The following is a 24,802-nucleotide window of genomic DNA, read 5'->3' on the forward strand; positions in this document are numbered from 1 at the left end:
ACTCAGCTGCTCATAAGAAGGTTGCAGAGCCCTGGGGCCTGTGGGAACTAGACTGTGTCTGCATGGTTCCTTTCCCAGCACCTTGTGGCCATGTTCCTGGTGTTCAGAGAGGCTGGGAAGGGCCAGTAGCTTGTAAATGGGGTAATTATCTTTAAATTTTTCATCCTAGGCGAGGTCTTCCAGTGTGGGAGCCCTATGTCCAAGATATGTTAGGTGATGTTTACTTACGCAGCAAGACTTTTAGGTAGGTTGACTTGACGTAAGCCAAGGTCAGGAAGTGGTTTTCAGGACTTGCAGCCCATGCTCACTTCCTGCTGTGGTCTTGGGGACAGGACTGGAAGGCTTGTGAGCCCAGAGGTACCGAGAGCCCTCATATCCACACAGGACAGACCCTTACAGCTTGTCTTAGTCTCCACGTTCTCAGTGTAGAAACAGGTCCCAAGAGGGTAGATGACTTGTTCAAGGTTACATAACTTGTTTGGATAGAGCTAGGTCTAGAATAGATCTCCCTTGGGACCCTTGGCACTATGCCCCCATTGCCCACACTTCAGAGGCAGTTATGTTGCTTAGATGGCCTGTGTGGGGACTACCTATAGGCCTCATGGAGAAGCAAACTGGGAAGGGACAGCTGGAAGAACAGCAGGCCCCAGCTGCACACACTAGAGATGAGCTCTGAAATCCTGCAAGAGATTGTGTCCATTAAGGCCGCAGAAAACCCTAGGGAGTGGATTTAAGACAGAGGACACCCAGCATTCTAGCCCTAGCTCACACTGAAGGGGTCACATGGAGCAGGGCTGTATCAAGAACTACTGGGTGAGAAGCCTCTCTGAACAAAGCAGGAAAACCTTGACCCTATGACTCCAGCATGTCTTAGAGATGCATTTCTGGAGAGACTGAGGTGCCAGGCACTGAATTTGAGCACAATGACAGAGAAATAATTGAGTCTTGGAAATTCCCCTGAGGTTGTGGTCAGTCTTGTTGAATGGTGAGCCACATAGCCACCAAATGTCAGGAAGGCCACTGAGCAGCAGTGGCGTCCTGAGTGGTCACTTGGAGGGGCACACTAGAGACCCATGAACTGAGCTGGGGGGGTGGTTGGGTGGAGCTGGGAAAGCTTCCTGGAGAAAGTGAGATCTGGGTGGGGGTTGTGGCTCAGCAGTAGAGTGTTCGCTCGATCCTCAGCACCACATAAAAGTAGATAAATAAAGGTATTGTGTCCAACTACAACTAAAAAATAAATATTAAAAAAAGAAAAGAGCCTCACATGCACAGGGTTCAATCCTCAGCACCACCAAAAAAAAAAAAAAAAAAGATCTACAGAGAGGCTTACCAGGAAGAGAAAAGGGAGTGGATGGTCCCAGAAGGTGGGAGGCTGCAGCAAAGACCTGGAGGTCTGTGAGAATTCTACATTCAAAGACAAATGTCTGGAGCCCAGCTGCAGGCAGAAAAGATAGCAGCCAGGTCACAGTGCCATTGTAGAGACAGTCCAGGAACCTGTGGGTCTAGAGCGGAATCAGTTTTACATACACACATAGGTAGACATATGAACAGTTGTGATGTGGAGAGGTTTTGTTTTGTTTTGTTTTGTTTTGGTAAAGACGTACTTTGTATATAAAACCATTGCTTCCTGTTCCCAGGGCAAGGTGCCCTGTGTAGAGGAGGCTTGGTGCACCCTCCACTGCAGTAGTGCCGTGTTGTAGAGTAAGAAGGACTGGTTTTTCTGTGCAGGTTCCTGGCAGGGGACTGTATGGCTGTGGATTTGGCTTTGCAACAGGGTTGGCCTGGGACACTGGGGCTGTATCAAGCCCAGGGGTCAGAACTGCTTTCCCTTTTCTCATGGGGGAGTGACTCACAGACCTTTTCTGCCATGGGAGGTTCTGCAAGCTTCTCAGGCAGCCTGTGAAGGAGGCCCATGGTAGCAGTTGGTGAGAAAGAAGTACTTCATGGCCACCACTCCTGAAGAACATTTGTCTCGCTAAACAGCACCTCTCTGTGGCAGCCTTGGACTCTGTGCTGGCAAGAGAGGCACCCTCCCCTCCCTGTGGGAAGCCATCATCTCTGGCTTCTGCTCTGCCCCTGGTCACAGACTGAATTGCACAACACAGCCCATGAGAGTCCTGCTCTCCTGTCATTGGCAGTCAGTGGCACAAGTGCTCCGAATAACAGACCTTAACTGCTAGGATTGTTGAAATGACCGTGCTCCACACTGCAGGGGTCAGGGCACAGCAGCAAAGCATGTGAAATTGACCTATAGAATGTGACTGTCCGACTGGGAGAAGCTTCACAGGACCGCATTTCACTTCTGGCTGCATAGACTGTCTCTCTCCCACCAGGGATGAATCCTGTTCCATGCTAGTCTTTTTTTTTTTTTTTTTTTTTAAACCGTTTCCCTTTTTGCCTTTCCCAGAGACCATACACCTGCCCTTCTCCTGTTGTGTTCTAGTTATGATAGGAGTACCATTCAGAGTTCTTGGCAGGAGACCAACCTCTTCTACCCCAGTTGGTTCCCCCTCCTTTCTCGCCAGCTTGTTTGATGTGCACATTCCCCAGAGTTCTCCTTATGCAGCTGGTTGGCTCTGTAGTGGCCAGAGATTGGAGCTCCTGCAGTGGAATCCAGCTGCTTCCCTCCTGGGCTTTAGAGGCGGGGCTTGAAAGTAGAGAATCATAATCTCCCTTCCTCCTCCTCCCCCTACCCCCTTGCTGCCAGGCAAACTGGAGTGACCAGCTCTGAGTGGGGACTCAGCCTGCCTCACTGCTCTGCATGACAACAGCGATCTGGAGGAAGATTAATGGATGTGTGAGTATGTGGACGCTGAAGTTCATTACCAACTCTGTGTGCACATTATGAGAGCCACAGAGGCTTGCCCTATGTGGCAGGTATGGACTCATTTTGATATTAGTGGAGGCAAGGGATCCTTAGGGGAGATGGTGACCCAGCCAGGTGTCTGCCAGGCCTGCCCAAGGCCTACCCCTGATCTTCAGGAGATCTGGGCGGGTGGGTGATATGGGAAGTGTATTCTTGGAATTCCTTGCAGCACCCCCATCCCCACCCCAGCAAAGCCAGGTTCTTTAGTTCCTAAGCTGGGAACTTTCATTCCTGACTTACCTCCTTTAGTTTCTTTAGCATGGATTCATCTTCCTCTCAACAGGATTGTGGGTAGAAGGTTAGAAAAGCAGTAGCTGGAGAGGGAGCCCAGGTTCCCCTTCAGCTGGTTAGAGGAGGGGCAGCACCACAGCCTTCAACCATTCTATGGCTCCCCATGGGACATCCTCTTGCTCTGAGGCTGGAGTGTCTAAGGCAGTGGTAGCAGCCAGGCTTGCTGAGTGGGGAGGCTGTGACAAATGGTTTTACAGAGGAGCAGGGGAGAAAGAGTCTGATTTCACAGAGCCAAAGGCCAGCTTCTGTAGGCTTAGCTGTTAGAGCCAAGACTCAGGTGCTGGTGCCTTTTACTCGTCCTTCCTGTGTCTGTGGCTGTCATTGTCAGGTTGACCTACTGCTTAACCCTCTCTGCCCTGGAGCTGGACCTAAAGGCAGTTTTTTCCTTCCCAGTTCTGACATGGGAGAGAGTCTGTGGCTCAGCGGTAGAGCACTGGCCTAGTATGCTCGAGGCCCTGGGTTCCATCCCCAGCACTGAAAAAAGAGACAAAAAACAAACCATCAACAAACAAAACCCAGTTCTGAAGTTCTCTCAGGCAAGAAATGGTCATGGAAAATATTGTTTTGGTAGTCTCGCTATTGGTCGGGAGTTTAGATATCTCAGAACTGAACTCTTTCTCTATCCAAACATACAATCAAAACATTCCCAGTGATTTGGGAGTCTGAGGCAGGAGGATCACAAGTTCAGAGCCAGCCTCAGCAACTTAGGTTCTAAGTAATTTAGTGAGACCCTGTCTCAAAAAAAATAAAAGGACTGGGGATGTGGCTCAGTGATTAAGCGCCCCTAGGTTCAATCCCTGATACAAAAATAAACCCCTCTTTCTCCTGAGGCTGTAGCTTGTGGTAAAACACATGTCTAGCACATGTGAGGCCCCCAGCACCACAAAAAAGACAAAATGTCCTTTCTTTTTAAGCCCTGTACATGTATGTCTTGGTAGGCCAGGAAGGTGTTGCTTTGCTATTCCTTGAATTTAGGGCTTTTTAGGGGCTCTCTGTTGCCCATTTCCCTTAGTCTCCCCTCACACCCAAGCCCCCAAACATAAACCTTTCATATAAAGAATAAAAAATTAAGCAGTGCCTCAAGGTCACTTGATCATAAGTGGTATTTGGCATAGGGAGCTGGTTTGGCATTTAGTGAGTGATTTCTACTTTATATTTGAGCAAAAGATTTCTTGGCAGGAGACCTCTCTGCTCAGTTCCCAATGCTGTCCTGTGCACAAGGTTTGCCCCCTCCCCTCCTTTTGACAGGTTGTTTTAATCCTCTTGCCTATAAACAAGTGCAGCGGAACGTGTCAGCCCAGTTCATATGACTGGTTATCTCTTCACAGGGTAACCAGCATCAGCGTTAGATACCGTAGCCACTTGACAGAGTAGAGCTCTCAGGTTAAAGGGGGAGATGCCAGGCAAGCCTGGGTCTGCCAAGGAACGGAAACAGGAGGGTGTGATTCCTTAGTGAGGACCACGCGTGAAAAGTGAGCGTCCATGGAGCAGGACTTTAAACTGTGGGAAGATGAGGGTTTCATTCCTTCTAGGTTTTGTTTTCCTGAATTCTTAGTTTGGGCATCTCATTTATTTTTCTTCTATTCTTTGACTCTGTCTCCAGGGGCCTAGGACATGCAGCTGTCTCAAGAAACTGCCTCTGAGACAGATGCCTGCTAGTTCATGGGAGACAAAATCCAAAACCCCAAATCCCCTCTCCCCCAAACAGTGAGCCTGTTATGTTGTGTGAAGGACAGCTGGCAAGTCCCAGGTTGGGTTTTCACCACCACCATCACTCCCCGCTGCGCCCCCTGCATGCACACACGCTCCCTCCTCTCACAGCTGAAGTGGCAGCCTGAGGTTTAGTAAGTATATGAGGTGCACTTGTTCTGGTCCACTGCACATTTGTGTGTCTGAAACACATTTCCTACTGTGACTGCTGATTTACACAGCTTCTAGGTCTATATATCTAGAAAGTCCTGGCAGGATTGCTAACGCGTGGTACCTGGGGAGCCGAGGTGTGCTCTTGTCTTTTCCTGAGGTGGGATGTGTATGTTTAAAGTGCTTTTTAGGGACTCAAGTTGAGGCTCAGTGGTAGAGCACTTGCATGTATGAGGCACTGGGTTCAATTCTCAGCACCACAGATAAATAAACGAATAAAATAAAAGTCCGCCAACATCTAAAAAATATTTTTAAAAAATAAAAATAAAGTGCTTTTTATCTGGGGCAAGTGAAGTGGCCTTTTATGGAAGGGATAAAGCAATTGAGCTGCTGGAACCTTTTCTGGCTCTGTTAAGAAACTTAAGTCCATGTCTGAGCCATGGAGGAGACGACTAGAACTTGACCTTTGACCAAAGAACTCTCTTGGGCCAGTTTGAGAAGATGCATCTCTTTTTAGAAATGCAGAGTATTTGTGGCAAGTTTCAGTTAAAGCCTTCCAGACTGTATCTTCTGGAAACCTACCGAGTAAGGAAAGTATATAGAATTACCATCGTACTAGCAGGCATGTCGTGAGTAGTTGATACTCGCAGGCATTGTTCTAAGTGCTTTGAGTGGTATTGATTATTTGCTAATTTCTGATTTTACTTCTGTTTTCAAGACTTGGTAGAGACCCCCTTATTCCTGTGGGGTTCTTTGTCCTTGGTGGTTATCAGGGACTAAAATGGGCAACAGTACAGCTAGCAGTGACCCCCTGCTGCCCAGCCCAGTTCTGATTAGAGGTGTTCTGGGTGGCTTTTTTCTTCATTGCTGGATTTAAGTCACCGTGCCTGTTGCCAGTTAGAGCTGCCCTTTAGAGTTTGATGGGAGTGGACAAGATATGCATTCTTCTTGTAGCCCTCCTTTCTTCCCTGCCCTTGTTGAGTGAATTCAGAGGTGGAAAGCTGCAGACTTGGCTGCAGAATAACCAGCATTCTCTTGTAAGGCCTAAAAGTGGCCCCCTCCCTCCCCAGCACCACCTGTTAATTGGTAGTTCTAGTTCCTGAGGGCTTCCACCAGCACATGAGCTAATCTTCACAAAAGAGTGCTATTGTCATGTTCCTGTCACAGAGGTCAGAAAGCCTAGAACCCAGGTCTGCCAGCTGCCCTGGCCAGGGCTGAGCTGGCCCTTCTCTGGACCATTCTCTTCCCTTGGAAACTAGTGTATTCACGCTATCTTCCTACGGGCTCTGAAAAGATGAATTAACATGCAAAAGTGTTTTTAAGCTGGGTATGGTGGCACAGCTGAGGAGACTGAGGCAAAGGTTTCCAAGTTAGGAGGTCAGCCTCCACAGCTTACTGAATGAAAAAGGACTGGGAGTGTCACCCAGGGGCATCCCTGGGTCAAACCCCAGTACTGCAAAAAAAAAAGTTTTTTAAGAAGACACTTATAATGGAAGATGGCTTTCATCTGGTTTGCTATACTCTTGCTCTCAGACCAAAAGTACAAACAGCCAGGGCCCCCTAAAGCAAAACTTTTGTTGCTGCCATTAATTGAACAACAGTGTTCCTAGGGTGCAACAGTGCACCCTGGGCCTAGAGCCATAAACTTACACACACTGGGTCTCACTGAAAAGTTCGGGCTTTCCAGTCGTTACCTCACTGCTGACAGATGAACCTTCTCCCATTTATGGGGCAAGTGAGCCAAGGTGCCCATTCAGGCTATGACCACTTAGTGACAGGACCCAGCATTCTCTGCCTTGAGCTGCAGTGGTGGAGGCCTGGGAAGGGAGATCGGAGGCACCTCTCCTGCTTCAGTTGGCAGTCGGGAAGCCAGCTCTGAAAAGCACTGGCCATTATGTTGGGACACTGGCCCTTATGTTGGGACACTGGTGCAGGCTCCCTTCTCTCCAGCAAGAGGTTTCCCTCTCTGGTCTTCCTTCGATAGCCCTCCCTCCTAGAAGGCAGCACCCATTCAACTTTCTTTCCTGCAGCCTCAGCCTCCCCTTCACCTGAATTCACACCTCCTCCAGCCCAGTCTCCTACTTTACTGCAAGCTCCAGCCACCCCAAGTGCTATGAAGCCCTCATGTTCAAGTCCTCACCGAGAGTTTGGAGGTTAGGGAGCCCCAGTGTCTGCTGCCCTTGGTGCTTAGAGAACAAAGATATTTTCCAGGGTTCCAAGTTCAACTTTTTTTTTTTTTTTTCTTTTTACTTCTGTCATGTATATGTACTACATGGAGTATTAACTTCACAGTCTTGTTGGTTGTACATGATGTGGAGTGAACACTGGTTGTGTATTCATATATGAACATAGGAAAGTGATGTCCAGTTCATTCTACAGTCTTTCCCATTCCCATCCCTCTTACCTTCCCTTCACTCCTTCCCCCTCAATCTGGTGAACCTCCACACACACACACACACACACACACACCCCACCTATGTGAGTCATCAGCATCTGCATATCAGAGAAAACATTCGGCCCTTGGTTTTTTAGGGAGAATTGGCTTATTTCACTTAGCATTTCATCCTTCTTTATAGCTGAGTAATATTCCACGCGTATATGTACCACATTTTCTTTATCCATTCATCTGTTGAAGGGCACCATATCTTAGCTATTGTGAATTGAGCTGCTGTTGACATTGATGTGGCACATCGCTATAGTATACTGATTTTAAATCCTTTGAGTATATACCAAGGAGAGGGATAACTGGGTCAAATGGTGGTTCCATTCCAAGTTTTCTGAGGAATCTCCATACTGCTTTCCAAAGTGTTTGGGCCAATTGCGGTTCTACCAGCATTGTGTAAGAGTGCCTTTTCCCCCACATTCTCACCAAGAGTTATTGTTACTGTTACTTGTTTCTTGATAATTGCCATTCTGATTGGAATGAGATGAGATCTCAGTGTAGTTTTAATCCTCATTTCTCTAATTGCTAGGGATGTTGAACATTTTTTCATACATTTGTTGACCGTAATTCTTTTTTTGTGAAGTATCTGTTAAGCTCCTTCGCCCATTTATTGATTGGGTTATTATTATTATTTTTTTGGGAGGGGGTATTAATTTTTTATTTTTTTGTGTTCTTTAAGCTCTATCTGAGGTGCAGGTAGCAAAGATTTTCTCCCACTGTCTAGGCACTCTGGTTACGTTCTTTTTTTTTTTTTAAAGAGAGAGAGAGAGAGAATTTTAATATTTATTTATTTATTTTAGTTTTTGGCGGACACAACATCTTTGTTTGTATGTGGTGCTGAGGATCGAACCTGGGCCGCACGCATGCCAGGAGAGCGCGCTACCGCTTGAGCCACATCCCCAAACCAGAGAGAATTTTTTTAATATTTATTTTTTAGTTTTCGGCGGACACAACATGTTTATTTGTATGTGGTGCTGAGGATCGAACCCAGGCCGCACACATGCCAGGCGAGCGCGCTACTGCTTGAGCCACATCCCCAGCCCTGGTTACCTTCTTGACTGTTTCCTTTGCTACATCACTTAACTTTAAGTATGGTTCATATACCACTTAGATCCAGTGGCGGACCCTTGTGGGCTGACCTGAAAACACGATCACCATCAATAAGACATGTCTATGAAAAATAGTTCTTTCAGAAGGAAACTTTTTTCTTTTTTTCCCTGGTGCTGGGGCTGGAATCCAGGGCCTGTGCGAGCTTGGCAGGCGCTCTACCCCTGAGCTGCACCCTAGAAGGGAACTTCTGGTAAGTAGGGGGTTTCTTGAGGAAACCTGTCAGCGGATTTGCCTGTGCTTGTGGAAGTGTTTTGCACTTTGTAGTCCTAACACCATCTAGCTCACAAGTAAGTTGTGTTAGATGCCGAATGGCAAAGTGGAAAAGAAACACCTCTCTTCTGCCCAGGGCAGTTGCTGGGGGGTTGCAAATACTTGTGATGGCACCGAAAGATAGGTCTGCCTTCCAGCTGATGAGCCATAGTCCCGTAGCCTCATCCTGCAGCTCAGGACCCTCTATGGGTTGACTGTGAACTGCTGCAGGAAGCAGACAGCACTTCTGCCCACCAGCGGGAGCAGTCCAGTGTGACTTTGCTTCTGGAAAAAGCAGCCAGTTGGATATTTAATGGTCACTTGGTGGAGCAGCCACACTGCTGAAAGCTTGGTCTGATAGGGACAGTTGTGAGGCCAGGGTAGTGGGAATACCCTTGGCGGCTTCTGTTGGTTTTTTTCTTACTGGCACTCTACCTCTGACCATGATGACTTCTAGAGCAGCAAACTTTGTCCCAGTGTTCTTTCTGACATTTATTCTTTCTTCTTCAACTTCTTTGAACCTGGAGGAGTAGGAGGCAGTAGTTTTTTCCTCTTCCAGGGGAAGATGCAGTGGAAAGAGGCGCATGTCTTGTTCAGCACCTTCCAGCGGCCACTGGAACTGGACAGGAGCAGGAAGGCCCGCTTCCCAGCCTGGGGATGGCTTCGCTCCTCAGCATAAAGGCATCAAGGAAACCACATCCGCAGGACAGGAACAAAGGGTTAAACCTACACCCAGGTAGAAAGGCTGTTGCATAAATGCTGAGAGGTTTTTTCTTTCTTTCTTTTTTTTTTTTAAGATCTCGTGCTTCTTTTTTACTTTTGTGTTGGCAAAAACCCCAGGAGAAGATGGGAGACTCTGGGAGGAGATGATTATGCTGGTGAGTCAACTGAGCTCCCAGCTGCCGTTTTTAGTTCCATTGCTTTGCTGTAACTGGAGGCAATTTGGGAAGGTGGGGGCAGGATAGAAATGCTGTTTTGTGCAGCAGGACAGGAGACAGGTGTGTATTGGTGAGTTTTTTGGCCTTCTAGGATTGACAGGGCCTTACGGTCAGCACATTGGTTCAAGAAGGAATCATTAAAGCAGGGCTGTCAGTGTGGTAGATGGTAAATAAATGTCTTCAGCGAGCCTGATACGAGTCATGATCACTTAGCTGATGAGTAACTTTTGGAATGGCTCAAGTTGCATTGCATTCTAGAAACAAAACATAATGGTTTTTTTTTTGTTGTTGTTGTATTGTTGTTGCTTTTTTTTAAAATATTCTTTTTAGTTGTAGATGGACACAGTACCTTTATTTGTTTATTTTTATGTGCTGCTGGTAGTCAAACCCAGTGTCTCATGCATGCTAGGCAAGTGCTCTACCAAAACCCTGGCCCCACACAGTGGTTTTGATAGCAAAGCAGTGCAGGGGCTGAAAGTAGAGAGGCAGAGAAAAAAAACTATCACCGAACTACCTCCCAGTCCTTTTTAATTTTTATTTATTTATTTAAAAAATATTTTTTAGTTGCCAATGGATTTTTTTTCTACTTTATTTGTTTATTTATATGTGATGCTGAGGATCGAACCCAGAGCCTCATACATGCCAGGTAAGCACTCTATCACACTGAGCCACAACCCCAGTCCACTTTATTTTTTATTTTGAGAGAGGGTCTTGCTAAATTTGCTGAAACTGGCCTTGAACTTGGGATAGCCTGCATCAGCCTCCTCCTGAGTCTCTGAGATTACAGGTGTGCACCACTGCACCCAGCAGGCCTGGGTTTGATTGAGGGGGCATCAGGAGGCAGGTGGGCCCTGTTGGTCCCCAACTATGCCAGTATTCTAAGTCTTTCTTCAGTTTCCTTTGGTGAGTACCTTTCATCCAGGGAATTATGGGACTCACTGTCTACTTGAATGTCGTCTATGTACACTGATGGGGCTATCAGTTTTGGGTTCCAGAGACCATCATGAAGATACCTCAACATGTTTTCTTTTTTAACATTTTTTGAGTTGTAGATGGACACAATATTATTTATTTTTATTTTGTGCTGAGGATCGAATCCAGTGCCTCACACATGCAAGGCAAACACTCTACCACTGAGCTACAGCCCCAGCCTCCCCAACATGTTTTCTTATTCATTCATTCATGCACATTTATTTGATCAGTACTTGATTAAATACTGCACTAGGAGTCCTTCTGGGTCACAAATAAGACAGACCAAGTTTCCCTCTCTTTGACAGTAACCAACCAACTTCTAAGGCAACAGTGCCTTAGAACAGTTCGTGAAAGGGGAAATTGGTCTCGTGGCAAGTTTTGATCTTCCTTCCTCTGCCTTTTTCTTCTGAGGTCAAGAGAAATCAACTTTAAGGATCAAAAGTTGAACCTGTGAATATGTTAACTTGGGCCAGCCAGGTGTGGGCACTGTTGGGCACTAAGGGCATATGAAGGTGAGTGAGACACTGGCTCTGACCCTTCAGAGAAGGAGGGAGTTAAGGTTGTAGAGACAGTAAAGGTAGTATGCTGGGAGAGTCCAGAGAAGGCAGTCACACTCTTAGAAAATATGTGAATTTGGAATAAACAAAGAAGAGAATTTGCTTAACCGGATCCCTTAAAAGAAGGCATCATGGACTGGAGTTGTGGTTCAGCGATAGAGTGCTTGCCTCACACGCGTGAGGCACTGGGCGCGTGAGGCACTGGGTTCGTTTCTCAGCACCACATAAAAATAAATAAAATAAAGATATTGTGTCCATCTATAACTAAAAAAAAAAAAAAAAAAAAAAAGACAGCATCATGTACTAGATAGTGCACTTCTCCCCCAGTGCAAGTGCACCTGCATAGTGTGTCCCTACATGGCAGCCAGAGTAGGTGGAGCTGCATCCCACCACAGATCTAGCTTCATAGTGACCTCTTCCCTGCTGTGCCACACAGCTGCCCAGTACACAGCAGCAGGGGTGGGGGTGGAAGCCCAGAGTGCAGAGAATACACCCAAAACAAACTGCTCAGTTAGGCTAGCAGGAGGCCCAGGCACCTCAGGTGCACTGGTTAGAATGCATGCATTCCCCCCAGTTCCCTGTGAAGTGAGCCAGACCTTAGGCTGCAGACTGCCTTCTGCCTCCCCCCACAATCCCATCCCCCAGAGCCCTAGGCTGCTGGCAGGCTGGCTCTCCTGTGATATGGAGGAACTTGCTGGTCTCCATGGTTACTGTAACCCACTGGTATGGGAGGAGCCAAATGAAGTGCAAGGCTGGCAATGTGAGCTTCCCCCAGCCCTTGGCACCATGTGGTACTGGTATGTCGGCTGTTTCTTGGACCTTTTTTGAGAGGAAGAAGTTAAGGAAGTAACAAGGAAAGGAAGGACCTGGGTGGGAACTGTCAGGACAACCTTCATCCTCCTTGGACAAAACAGTGCAGTGGCATGAAACATGCTCATTCATACATGCCTCTTGGCAGGAGGGCTTCATGTTAGGAAAAAGGGTCCCCTTTGCCTGACAGCTCAGCCATGGCAGGAATGACTTTTTCTTGTTCTAGGAGGAAGACCATGGTGGTGCAAATCAGCTTAGTGGCACTGATACTTGTAGTCACTATGGTTCTTTGAGATGTGGAACAGAAGTGAACAGAGGCAATAGGAAACATCAGGACATTCCTGAGCATCAGGCATTGTGGATAAGCACATGGGTGCTCTCACTTTGGTCCTAGGAAATGGGTATAGCTGGTATCTTCATGTTCCAAATCAGAGGAGTAAAGTAATCTTGCTCAGGTACAACCAGCTAATAAGTAGCCTGGCAGCGCTCGCTCTCAGGCTGTCTGCCTGCCAGCCCACCTCCCCACCAGCCCACCTCCCCTTGAACAGCAATGGAGACTACAGATGTCCCTTCTGTAGTTCCCCTCTTCTGAGTCTCAGAGGCAGGCATCAGTTCTCACTCAGCTTTGCAGCTGACCCCTGTCTGCAGAAGTAGGTGCTCAACAGAGTCTTGCTGGATCAAAAGTAGTTGGGGCTGGCTATATAACTCAGTTGGTAGAGTGTTGCCTTGTGTGTACAAGGCCCTGGGGTCAATCCTCAGCACCAAAAAAAAAAAAAAAAAGTATTTGGAGAGAGACAGAAACCAGACTGCAGTGAGCACATTCTCAGGGATGAGGTGGTGCTAGAATCTTCTGAAGCCCTGGGTGCTCAATAGATATGCTATTTGGGGCTAAGGCTGTAGCTCAGTGGCAGAGCACTTGCCTAGCATGTGTGAGACACTGGGTTCGATCCTTAGCACCACATAAAAGTAAATAAAATAAAGGCATTCTGTCCATCTGTAACTACAAAAAGTTTTTAAGATATGCCGTTTTAAAAGGAGCCCAACATTTCCCGTGACTCTGGGATCCAAGACGGAGGCAGGCTATTGCACTGTGACTTCCAGGCATGAAAGGCGAGAACTGGAGTTCTCTGTTTTCTGACTTCTTGCTAGTTCCACCTGCTTTTCCCTGATAGCCTCTGGCTTTTGCTGTGGGGCTTCTAGTCAGGGTTTGAGGGTGTTCTTTCACTGGTCTCCTTGCCCAGGGCTGAGGATTGTGGCTAAGAGGGCAAAAAGGATAGCCAACAACCTAATCAATGGCTTAAATTGCAGACTCTGCTGCTGTCCCTTACCTGGTGGCATCCACCCTGGCTGGAAAAAGGGAGATGCCTTTGAAGCTTTGCATAGTTTCAGCTTCCTGCTACAGTGGGATATTAAGGGAATGTGGATGTTCTCAGTTAATTTGGGAGGCTTTTTTTTTTTTTTTTTTTTGTACTAGGACTTGAACCTAGGTGTGCTTTACCACTTAACTACATCTCCAACTCTCTTTAATTTTTATTTTGAGACAGGGTCTCACTAAGTCCCTTAAGACCTCACTAAGTTGCTGAGGCTGGCCTTAAACTTGCCATCCTCTAGCCTCAGCCTGCTGAGACGCTGAGATTACAGGTGTGTACCACTGCACCCTGCTCCTCTGGTTTATTGATTTCTTCCAGTTGAGAGTGACAGTTGCCCAGGATCAAAGGATGCAAGGAAGCCTCCTAGATACAGTGAAGGAGTGAGGGAGGTTTGAAAAGCTGAGGGTTTCCACAGCCAATACCTTTTCATCTGATCTACCCTACCTCTCCATAGCCTCTCTTTGAAGTCAGTTCTTGCTACTTCCTCAAGTTCACGAAACCCCTGTCTCCCACACATAGGACTGGGGAAACAATCCTTCTGTCACATTGCAAAACCCTGGGGACTCGAAAAACCAAGTTGTGTGATCCTTCTCTGGCTTTTAAGTTTGCCAGTTAATGAAAGGCCAGGTGGTCCCAGGTCAGCCTGAGTTTGGGATCCAATGTAAACCATGACCTCCCCTGAGATCAGGGTCTATTGGGGAGGGGTAGGAGGAGGAAGGCTTGCTGTGGGACCATCTGGATAAATTCCCTAAAGCCAGACTCATTCCTGGTCCAATGAAACCCTTTTTTCCTGTCGCCCCAGGCACTTTATTTACTAAGATTCTGTCTTCTCCTTCAGCCAGTCTGTAGGAGCCAGTCTTACTTTTTGGGAGAGGTATGCAAAAAAGCAAATACAGGGGTAGGGGTTGTAGCTCAGTGGTAGAGCATTTATTTAGCATGTGTGAGGCTCAGTGTCCCTAACATTTTTTGTGTGTGTGTGGGGTTCGGGGTTGGTAACTAGAGACTTGGAGATGAGCAGAAACCTTAGACTTCCAGAAACAGGGTTGGAAGGGATTTAGGAGGAACATTTGGATTGTTCAATCTGAGTGAATCTAGGATTGAGCCTGTTTATTATTCCCAATTTAGCGAAAAAGGCATGTAAACCTAAACCTCCAAAGGGCTTCGAAGTGTCCTCAAACCCCTGATATAATCTCTAAAATACTTAATACTTGGTATCCAAGCAGGGTGTGCATTTTTATAAGGCTAAGTGCTGTGTAGTTTGGAAGTGGGAGGTTCATCTGCCACTGGGGGCTTGCTGGCTCTGCTGCAACCCTGAGGGAGGCTTGCCGACCTCGCCAGGGTTGCCCGCTGGGCCAGCACATGTGAGTCACACATAGCCTTCCTGGCCATGTTTGAGGCCTTGTTAAAATGCTGTGCCCCTACGCAGGTCCCACCTGCTGCAGGTGAGATAAGGGCTTTATGATTGCCCTGGCTGAAGGGAGTCTCCTCCTCACCCTCTCCAGCTGTTACCCAGCAGAACACCTAGGGAGGGTGGGGCAGCCCACTTCCGGGGAGGGAGGAAGGGGGAGGGGATAAGGAAGTTGATCTAAACCCGCCTCTTTCTCTGTCGCCCTTCCTGCCCTGTCTCTCCTGCCCCTCTCCTCCCACTCTGATCTTGGAGCACTGTCCCACAACTGCACACCCTTCCTGACCACCAGACCCTGGTCTTCCAGAAGCCCCAGGCTCTGTCCCCGTTGCTCTCCTTGCCAAACCACTCTCTCTCTGCTAGTGGTGGTTTCGGTTGCAACACAGACCAGGTTCCCAGGCAGGAGCCACTCAGCCTGGCTGCTTTACTCCTTTTCACTGAGGAGGTGGTGGAAGGTGTCGCCTGCTCCGGCTGAGTAAGGGTGGCTGGCTGAGCAGGCAGCCCCCGCCCTGGGCCTGGCTCTTCTCGGCCTCTGTACTTTGCCCTCGCTGCCTGACAGGTTCTGCTGTGGGCTGTACTGAATGGAAGTCGCTGATAATCTTTGTCCCTTTCTCCGAACGGGTATGTTTCCCCCTTTTTACCTCTGAGACTCCTCTCCTCTCCCCTCCCTCCTACATGAAGCAAGGGTCTCTCAGGAATTGCTTAGTGGAGCCAGGCACCAGCATGGAGTGAGTGGTAGGAGTCACGGAAAGGGTGTCCCAGTGCAGTGTTGAAGAGATGTGTGACTAGGAAAGGAAGTCTCCTCTGAGTTTGCATCTGCTGGGGCAGATGGAGGCCTGGAAGGTGAGCTGCAACAGAGAGGCACTTAGAAGCTATGGTGAGGGCCAGCTGGGATCTCAGGCCAGTGCCCAGGGGACGTTTTTCTTCACTGGGCCTGGCCTTGTTCCACCTCTGGCTGAGGAGAGCCTGCCTATCACCCCTTCCAGCCCTGGAGAAAGCTCAGAATATTTGAGGTCAGCCATCCATGCTGAGTCCCAGAGCATAGTTTCTAGAGGGGAGTACTGTTGGTGGGAGCTTCCAGCATTCGTGCAGGGGGCCCTGCCTACCTGAGTCAGTGCCCGGCCTCTTCAGGGTGGAGGCTTTTCCGGGCAAGCCTGGCAACACGCCTAAGCCAGGTTCTCAGCTCCCAAGCTGAAGGGCTCTAGCAAACTGTGTGGATCTAAGACTCTTCTCTTACCCTTAGTGCCCTGCCTTCTATCCTCTGTTTGATTGCAGGCCCCAAGTTGTTTTCGCCTCACTTCTGTAGGATCAGGCCTGCTGAGTAATAGTAATGGGTCTACCTTGGTTCCACATACTGCCTTGCAGGGGAAATCCCTTATTTCTGAAGTCTTTTTGAGAGCGTTGGGGGTCTCCCTGGGATAGATGTAGATATAGGCCAGAGCTTTGGGGTGTCTGGTGTTGTACATCCTACTGTGAGCAGGGAGTTGGTGGTAAAAGGGAGACCAGGGCTTTAGCCGGATCCTGTTTCTTGGGCCTACAAGGGCAGATAGGCCTCAGCCTGCCATCCCGTTGGTGAGATCCAGAGCCAAGATGAATGGGCCTTGTCTGAATCATAGAAGGGAAACTCCATAATAGCCACCTGCAGCTTGCCTCCTCTTCACCCTTCAGAGCAGCAGTGGAGGCAAGGAAGTTGCCTCGCCTGGGGCCTTGGCCCCAGCAAGAAGCATTGTCAGTGGGAAACTCCTTTCTCTATTCCCATCTTCTCCTTTCTCTCCTTCCTCCTGATGGACTCTTCCTCACCCTGTCCTACATCCCTGCTACAGGAAACATACTGCTGCATAAAAGAGGCATGATGAGAAGAACTGAGTATTTTGAGTCCCAACAGTTAGGTGGCTCAGGCCTGAAAAGGAATTGGTGACTCTGGAACAGGGAGTCAAAGCCCACCCCATGTGAGTGTCTGGTTCCCTCCTGTCTTATGAAGGCCACAGGTGCTGGGATGGAGGGTAGCACATGCTCAGCCTGGACCAGTCTCCCAGGTAGAAGGCCCCATGGTATCTCTGATGGCCTGCAGCCACCTTACCAGTACTTGGCTTAGATGTAGACATTTGTAGACAGACAGACATTGGCTTAGTGGACAATAACATTTGGGTTTTTTTGTTTGATTGTTTGTTTGTTTTTAAGAATTTTTTTTAGTTGTAGATGGATATAATACCTTTATTTTGTTTGTTTACTTTTTTTTTTTTTAAATGTGATGCAGAGGATCGAACCCAGTGCCTCACACATGCTAGGTGAGCGCTCTACCACTGACCCACAACCCCAGCCCTTTGTTTGCTTTTATTCAGCATTGGATAAAGCATTTTAGATGGATTTTCTCATCTACCTATGAGAAGTAGGGAATGTTTTATTTCTTTTTTATGAGATAAGAAAACTTGGGCTGGGGATATGGCTCAAGCAGTAGCGCGCTCACCTGGCATGTGTGCCGCCCGGGTTTGATCCTCAGCACCACATACAGACAAAGATGTGTCCGCCGGTAACTAAAAAATAAATATTAAAATTCTCTCTCTCTCTCTCTCTCTTAAAAAAAAAAAAAGAGAGAGAGAGAGAGATAAGAAAACTAAAGCTAGTAGGTAGGAGAACTTAAATCTAGTTTTGTTGGTCTGTGGAACTCCTTAGAACCCAGAACCCAGTAGATTACCTCACAGATGAGTGGAAACACCCATGGGTCATCTTTTGAGTGATTTCCCCCCAAACTCCCACCTCTTGCATCCTTACCTTCTTCTTAAGGATGATGTTAGTGAAGTTAACACATTAAGTGGCAGCTAGGATTTGAACTTTGGCAGTTGACCTCTGGTATTAACACTCTTAACCTTAACCAATAAGGAAGAGGGTGGATGGCGAGTACCACTTATGGTTGTTGATGTTTCTTGAAGTCCAGCCTGTAGCCAAAGCTGAGGGGGATGCTGTCCTGCTGTGCCACAAAGACATGCTCCAGGGCCAAAATCACCAAGATGGATGGACAGGGCGGGCTTGGATGGGCGTGGTGTTCCCGGCTTTGCCCCATCCCCTGGTAGATGCCAAGTCCCTATTTCAGGTTCAGGCTTGGAGGCTGTCAGGCTCCTGCTGCCTTTGGCTGTGCCCTCAGAAAAACAGTGTAACCAGAAATCCAGAAAGTGCATTAGAAGCTGCCAAGGAAGCTTTCCCACCCATCTTCCTCTCGTGAGAGCTGAAATAGAAGGAAGGTTTCTGTTGCTGGCTCCCTGGAAGTGGGACAGGGGCACTGAAAGTCCAGCAGCTTGTCAGGGAGGATGAGGCTGAGAAGTGGTAGGCCCTGGAGGCTGGGTCTTCAGACCTGCTGGATGGGCTGAGTATCCTTCAAAGGAAACACCCCACTTGACACCAGCAGGGCCTACAACTGCCCTTGTCTCCAGGGGGTGGGAACCCCGGAGTTCCTTAGGAAGGGAGAAAGCAGGCATGTGAGAATCTGGTCATCTAGCCGGACTCAAGACTCAGGGTTTGGGGAGAATCGTAGACCAAAAAACTCTGCAGCTGGATGGATAGACAGAAAGGATCGGTGTCTTCATGGGGAGATGTAGCAGAGAGGGCCATGGAGGCAAAAAGGGACTCTTTTGGTCTGTCAAGAGACCCTGCTTCACAGTTTGCCATGTGCACAGGGTCTTTTCTCCTTCAAGGGGCTTCTGGGATCTGCTCAGGGAGCTCAAAAACATAGCCCACGGGGCTGGGGATGTGGCTCAAGCGGTAGCGCGCTCGCCTGGCATGCGTGCGGCCCGGGTTCGATCCTCAGCACCACATACAAACAAAGATGTTGTGTCCGCCGAGAACTAAAAAATAAATATTAAAAAAAAAAAAAAACATAGCCCACATGCTGCATATAGTGGTGTAGTCTTGTAATCCCAGCAACTGGGACAGCTGAGGCAGGAGGATCCCAAGGGCTGGGATGTAGCTCAATGGAAGAGCACCCCACATGTACTATGCAAAGACCCTCTGTTGACAGATTGGCAAGCAGGGCGAGTCAGAATCAGGGTGCTTGTTATTTTTCTGCTTGAGAAGTGTCTATCAAGCTAGCAAATGTCTTGCAGTTCCTTGGGTTGTAACAAGTCATGCTTTTTCTCTGTGGTTTTAAAGTATTCACTTGGAGCCAGGTGGGACCAGGAAAGGAAAAACCTTTACTCACACGTTTCTGATCACCCTATTAACCTCAGTCTCTTTGAAGTTTCTAAGGAAGTTCCAAAAGGATCTGGAATGAGGCTCTGGCACCAGGTGATTTGGGGCTCAAAATAGGAATTAGACCAGACTCTTTTCTCCTTTTATTTATTTAATTTTGGGGGATTGAACCCAGAGGTGCTTAACCACTGAGCATCCACATCCCCAGCCCTTTTTATTTTTTATTTTGAGATAGGGTCTCACTAAGTTGCTTAGAGCCTTGTTAAGTTGCTGAGGCTGGCCTTGAACTTGCCATCCTCCTGCCTCAGCCTCCTGATTGACTGGGGTTACAGGTGTTACTGCACTGAGCCCAGCTGAACCATAATGCTGTTTTATATTGTCTTATATTATTATATTTGTATAGATGTTCAGAGCCAGTTATAACTTCTGCTGCCATGCTTGGACCCAGTTATTCAGTTCATTTGTTGTGCAAGGATTCATTTAGTATCAACCGTAGTTCAGTCTGTCTAAGTGCTGGGATCTATCAGTGAAGAAAATAGATATGCAGGCCCTCATGGGTCTCTCTTCTCACTGGGAGCCACAACAAATAAATGTAAAGTGTAAAGTGATAAAGGGATTGGGTGTCAGTGAAGGCTTTGAAGCAGTTCTGCTCATGCTGCACCTGTGACTTTGGATGCGGTGATCTTCTCTTGTGAACAGGACAGTAGGAGGCCATATCTTCTACCTGAGGCAGAGGAGCTCCTGGGCTATTGCTGGGGCCTCAATAGCACCCGTGCTGGAGCAGCTCTGTTCCCTGGGATCTTGGCTGTGCTTTATGCCATGCTCCTTTGGACTGAAGGCTGGCCACCATGTCCTCCCCTCCTCCCTTTTCTCCCTGCCTATCAGCCCCTTGGAGTCTGCCTCCGCCTCTTATGTCTCTTGAAGAGAACTGAGGGCAGGGGTCTAGGGAACCTGAAGGTTAGTGTGTAAAGGTATGTCTGTTTCTACCTGCAGCCCACCTTGGGACACCTTGATTCCAAGCCCAGCAGTAAGTCCAACATGCTGCGGGGCCGCAACTCAGCCACCTCTGCTGACGAGCAGCCCCATATTGGCAACTACCGACTCCTCAAGACCATTGGCAAGGGTAACTTCGCCAAGGTGAAGTTGGCCCGGCACATCCTGACTGGGAAAGAGGTGAGCACTGGGCTAGGGTTATGGCAGCAGCTCCCATCCTGTCGACACTCCACAGGTAGTGGGGGGACACCAGCAGCCAGCCTCTTGTTTATCAGGCCAAAATGAGATCTGACTGAGGTGCTAAGAACTGAGAGATGAAAAGGAGCAGGAAATACAAAGGAGGAAGTAGAATCAGGTCCTAGGCTTAGCCTGGTCAAAGAAGTGATCTTGGGCTTTGTTGTCTCATGTTCAGGTAGCTGTGAAGATCATCGACAAGACTCAACTGAATTCCTCCAGCCTCCAAAAAGTAAGCACCAGCTCCTCCTCTCCCTTTCCAAGCTTCTCTCAGGGTTCAGTGATCTACTGGCTCTATTTGGATTCCTACTTTAAGTCCTCTGGCAATTCCTCTGTGTCCACCACCCACCCCACGTGGCCCTGTTCTCTAGGACTTTGCTCAGATCTCCTGGGTGGGCCTACTGGCCTCAGGCACTGGCTCTTCTGCAGTCTTTCTGCCCCTTTCCAGCCACTAGGCCCACCTGTCTCATCTACTTCCTATACCTTGTTCTCTTCTGGCCTGTGGCCAGCCCTGTGCAAAAACACGTGTTTACAGCATTACTAGAAACACACACAAGCTACTCCAGCCTGGAGGAATTCAGGAGACTGGCTCTAGAAGTATAGGGTAAAGAGGCAGGGAACCTGGCACTGTGTTCTCTGCCAGCTCTATTTCAGAGTGTGAATATGGAAGACTAGAAGTTTTAGAAGTTGGACTATAGTTCTGAGTCCCTGACAAGGTGTTCAGAATAAAGAGAGGTACTTCCAATTTGCCTTCTCACCTCTAGGCTCACTGTGCTAAATGTCACAAGTGATTCGCACATGGGGTTGTTTTTTTTTGTTTGTTTGTTTGTTTTTGGTTTTGTTTTTTAATATTTTTTAGTTGTTGATGTACCTTTATTTTTTATTTATTTATATGTGGTGCTGAGTGCCTCACACATGCCAGGCAAGTGCTCTGCCGATGAGCCCCAGCCCCAGCCTCTGCACATAGTTTTTGCTGGAGAAGGTTGAACTTTTCTTTCACTCATTTAACGGTGGGAAACTGAAGTCCTCCATATGTAATGGAGGAATCCCCCAGCAGTAACACAAACCCTCTACCCAAGGAACTTTAGAGTGTGGTAGAAGTAAGAAAGGAAAGGGAGACTTTCTTTCGCAGAGGGGGACAGCTTGCCAGTGACTGGTTACCATAGAACTGGAAACTGCCTGTCTTCCCTTCCTGGGCTCTAGCAGTTAAGAGAAGGAGGAGGCGCCTCTCTGGCTCCATAAAAGTTGTCCCTATTTAGATCTGTCAAGCTTCATTTGGGCCCTTCTCTAGCTGACCCTGACTCAGATTTTCTGACCAGAACCCGGTTCTTTATATCTTGTGGCCAGTGGAGTTTTTCTATTCTATTCTTTTTTTTTTTTTTAAACATTTGTTTTATTTATTTATTTTTATGTGGTGCTGAGGATCGAACCCAGGGCCTCACAGCGTTCTACTGCTGAGCCACAACCCCAGCCCCGAGTTTTTCTTTTCGTGAGCACATTGTGGTAATTGAGCACTTTTTTTTTTTCTTTTGTCTTTTTTTGTGCTGATGATTGAACTCGGGGCCTTGGGCATGTAAAACAAGCACTCTACCAACTGAGCTATATCCCTAGCCCCACATTGTGGTAATTGAGCCAGTTAGGAGGGTGACTCCACGAGAAGTGTCAGGCGAAGTGGCATGAAGAGGCTCAGGACTAGGGGCCGGGGACTGTTATGGAGTGCAGTGCTCCTGGAACTATGGTAGATGGCACGAGTTCCTGATAAGCTGACAGCTGGAACCAAGGTGTTCCCTTGTGTCCCCTGAAGGGTTTGGCTTAAAGGAAACAATGCTGTCTGACCAGGGCTTCCCTGCTTATTGCAGGAGGATGGGAAGAAGGACTGGTGTTTATTTTATTTTGATATTGGGGATTGAATCCAAGGGCACTTTACCACTGAACTCTATCCCCAGCCTTATTTTTTGTTTTTGTTTTTTGAGACAGAGTCTCTCCAGATTGCTGAGGCTAGCCTTGAACTTGTAATCCTTCTGCATGTAAGCCTTCCGGGTTGCTGGGATTACAGGTGTGCACCACTGTGCCCAGCTCCCAAATTTTTTTTTTTTTTTTTTTTTTTTGAGACTAAGGTCTCAAAGGTCTCACTAAGTTGCTTAGGGCCTCACTAAATTGCTGAAGCTGGCTTTAAACTTCTCATCCTCCTGCCTCGGCCTCCGGGAGTCACTGTGATTACAAGCATGTACCACCCATCCAGCTCCCAAATCATCCTTTAAATTTGATCTTAGCAGTGATCTCTAAAGCATCAAGAAGATAGCCCCTTCAGGGTCTGGGCAAGCCCAGAAAACTCCAGTCTCTCCTAGGAGATTGCTGCTTCCAGGCCAAGAGGGTGTCCTCAGGGGAAGAATCCTGGCTGCTGGTTCTGGGCCCCATTACAGTGCTGCTCCCCATTACTGCCCCTGAGGGGAGTCTAGGATTCTTTGCTTTTTCATCTATAGTAATTGTTGAATCTGGGAAGGAAGCAAGAAAAACCTGGACCCTAACAAAGAGGGAGCTGATAAGGTTCAGGTTCCTACAGATTAGAAAGGCACTTGCCTCTTTTCCTTTCTCGTTAATGTTCACTTTATTCTATAAATTGTATTATGGATTAGGGCTCCAGACAACCCCCACCCCAAATCATAAAACAAAAAACAACTGGTTCTGTTCTTTGTGCAAGTGGTGAGGCCTAGAAGTTACCAAAAAACTCCACCTCCGATTCTCTGGCCCCCGCAGGGAGGAAGGAGTTCATTTCTGTCATCTTTCTTTATGGAAATGTATGGTTTGGAGCCCCTGATTTTGTTTCACAAAGAGAGCGTGAGTGTGTGGAGGTGGATTTGATTAAAATTGGCATCAGCTATATATAGGAGTGGCTTCTTCTTTCACCACCCCAGAGGCCCGGGAGAGAAGGCCTATCCTCCAATGCAGGCCCTCTGACTTCTCCAAGCTTAAAGAAGATGGGTGCCCCTCGAGCTCCACCCCATCGCTGGGCCTGCTGGGGCATGTCTGGTCACTGAACTGGGGAAGGAGTGCTTTGCTGAGGATCCACTTGCACTGGCTCATGGTCCCCAACAGAACTCCTCAGCCAGACCCAGCTACAGTCTTAGGGCTGGATTTGGGCAGATGTAGAAGGGGAGCCACTGGCTCATCCAATTCTGAAGCAGCCTGGGGTGGCAGGTCAGCAGAGGCCAGCCTTCTTTCACCCCTGCCTCCCAGCTGCGGGAGGCCACAGTGAGCCAGAACACTGCCCTGTTTCTTTCTCCTTGCCTGGCTTTGTTGTGGTTGTTGTTGGGGGTATTTTGTTGTTGTTTTGGGGAAAAATTCCTAGAATGGGCTCTGTTTGGAGGGATCTGAGGAGAGAAAGGGAAGCAGGCATGACCCCTGGTGTTTTCTCTTCTAGCTCTTCCGTGAAGTGAGAATAATGAAGGTTCTGAATCATCCCAACATAGGTGAGGAGCAGCCGCCATTCCCCTCCTCTTCCCTCTTAGCCAGGCCGCACGTGGCAGTGGAGTCCTTCCTGCCGGTGGCACTGCCTTCTGGAGACTGTAGGCCTCCAGGTTGTCAAGGAAGCCTCTGGGGAGGCTCAGCTCCACGTCCAGCTTTACCCCTGGCATACTGGCTGGTCTTAGTAGTTTGACTTGTCCAGTCGAGGGGAGACTGGAAATAGTAACCTCCGTCCCTCCCATGTCCCTGGACATTCTGGGCCTAGCATGTGGCCCTGCTCCCTGTCTGATTCTAGGCTTGGCCTTTTTTCTTGTAGTTAAGTTATTTGAAGTGATCGAGACTGAGAAGACACTGTACCTTGTCATGGAGTACGCCAGCGGCGGTAGGTGTGGAACCGCCCCTTCCTGTTGTGCTCCTGCCTCTCTCAACCCTAATGGGCTCTCACTGGGCTTTTGCCCATCTCTTTCAGGAGAGGTCTTTGATTACCTAGTGGCTCATGGCAGGATGAAAGAAAAAGAGGCTCGAGCCAAATTCCGCCAGGTGGGTGTGCCTCTCTCTGAGGGCCGACCACTGCCTTTTTGGGTTTGACATACAAGGAAGAGCTGCCCAGCTATAAGTGGCCTCCACCAGCCCTGTGGCCCATTCTCAGACACCCCTGGACTGACCCTTCTTCCTTCCTTTCAGATAGTGTCTGCTGTGCAGTACTGTCACCAGAAGTTCATTGTTCATAGAGACCTAAAGGTGAGGCACGTTCTCCTCTCCTGTGCTTTGGAGTAGAGCTGGGTGTTCCCCCTCTTCAGTGAAATTGCTGTCAGTGCCATCAGACCCTGTGTATTCAGGAAACTGCAAGAAACCCCTAGGATTGGCTCTGACAGAGGCCTTGTGCCTGGACTTAGCCCCCCATTGCAGAGGCAGCAGGGGTCTCTGCCCTTTCTGAGCTCCCAGGCATGACTGCAGCACTACAGGCTCTCCTGATCCTTCAGGCGGCCTGGAAACTGCCCAGGGGAACAGTGAGTGTTCCACAGTGGTGTCATAGCTGCTTTGCAGGCACGCACAC

General features: G+C 48.3%; 1 protein-coding gene across 9 annotated transcripts in view; it reads left to right on the plus strand.

The window, feature by feature from the left end:
• The window catches only part of Mark2 (microtubule affinity regulating kinase 2), a 62,539-nt gene that overhangs the window by 26,939 nt on the left and 10,798 nt on the right, over nt 1-24,802 (plus strand). For 7 of the 9 annotated variants that reach the window (XM_076847428.2, XM_076847425.2, XM_076847422.2 and 4 more), the window contains exons 2-7: nt 20,047-20,226; nt 20,459-20,512; nt 23,702-23,750; nt 24,062-24,127; nt 24,215-24,285; nt 24,430-24,486. In XM_076847428.2, the coding sequence (XP_076703543.1) occupies nt 20,092-20,226; nt 20,459-20,512; nt 23,702-23,750; nt 24,062-24,127; nt 24,215-24,285; nt 24,430-24,486 (432 nt within the window). In that variant the 5' untranslated portion in view covers nt 20,047-20,091. Of the gene's footprint in view, nt 1-2,707; nt 2,798-9,379; nt 9,556-20,046; nt 20,227-20,458; nt 20,513-23,701; nt 23,751-24,061; nt 24,128-24,214; nt 24,286-24,429; nt 24,487-24,802 lie in introns of those variants that run through there. The other 2 variants (XM_076847423.2, XM_076847426.2) reach the window with 2 other exon arrangements.

Source organism: Callospermophilus lateralis, chromosome 2 (genome assembly GCF_048772815.1).
Source record: "Callospermophilus lateralis isolate mCalLat2 chromosome 2, mCalLat2.hap1, whole genome shotgun sequence".
In the NCBI taxonomy this organism is placed as follows: domain Eukaryota; kingdom Metazoa; phylum Chordata; class Mammalia; order Rodentia; family Sciuridae; genus Callospermophilus; species Callospermophilus lateralis.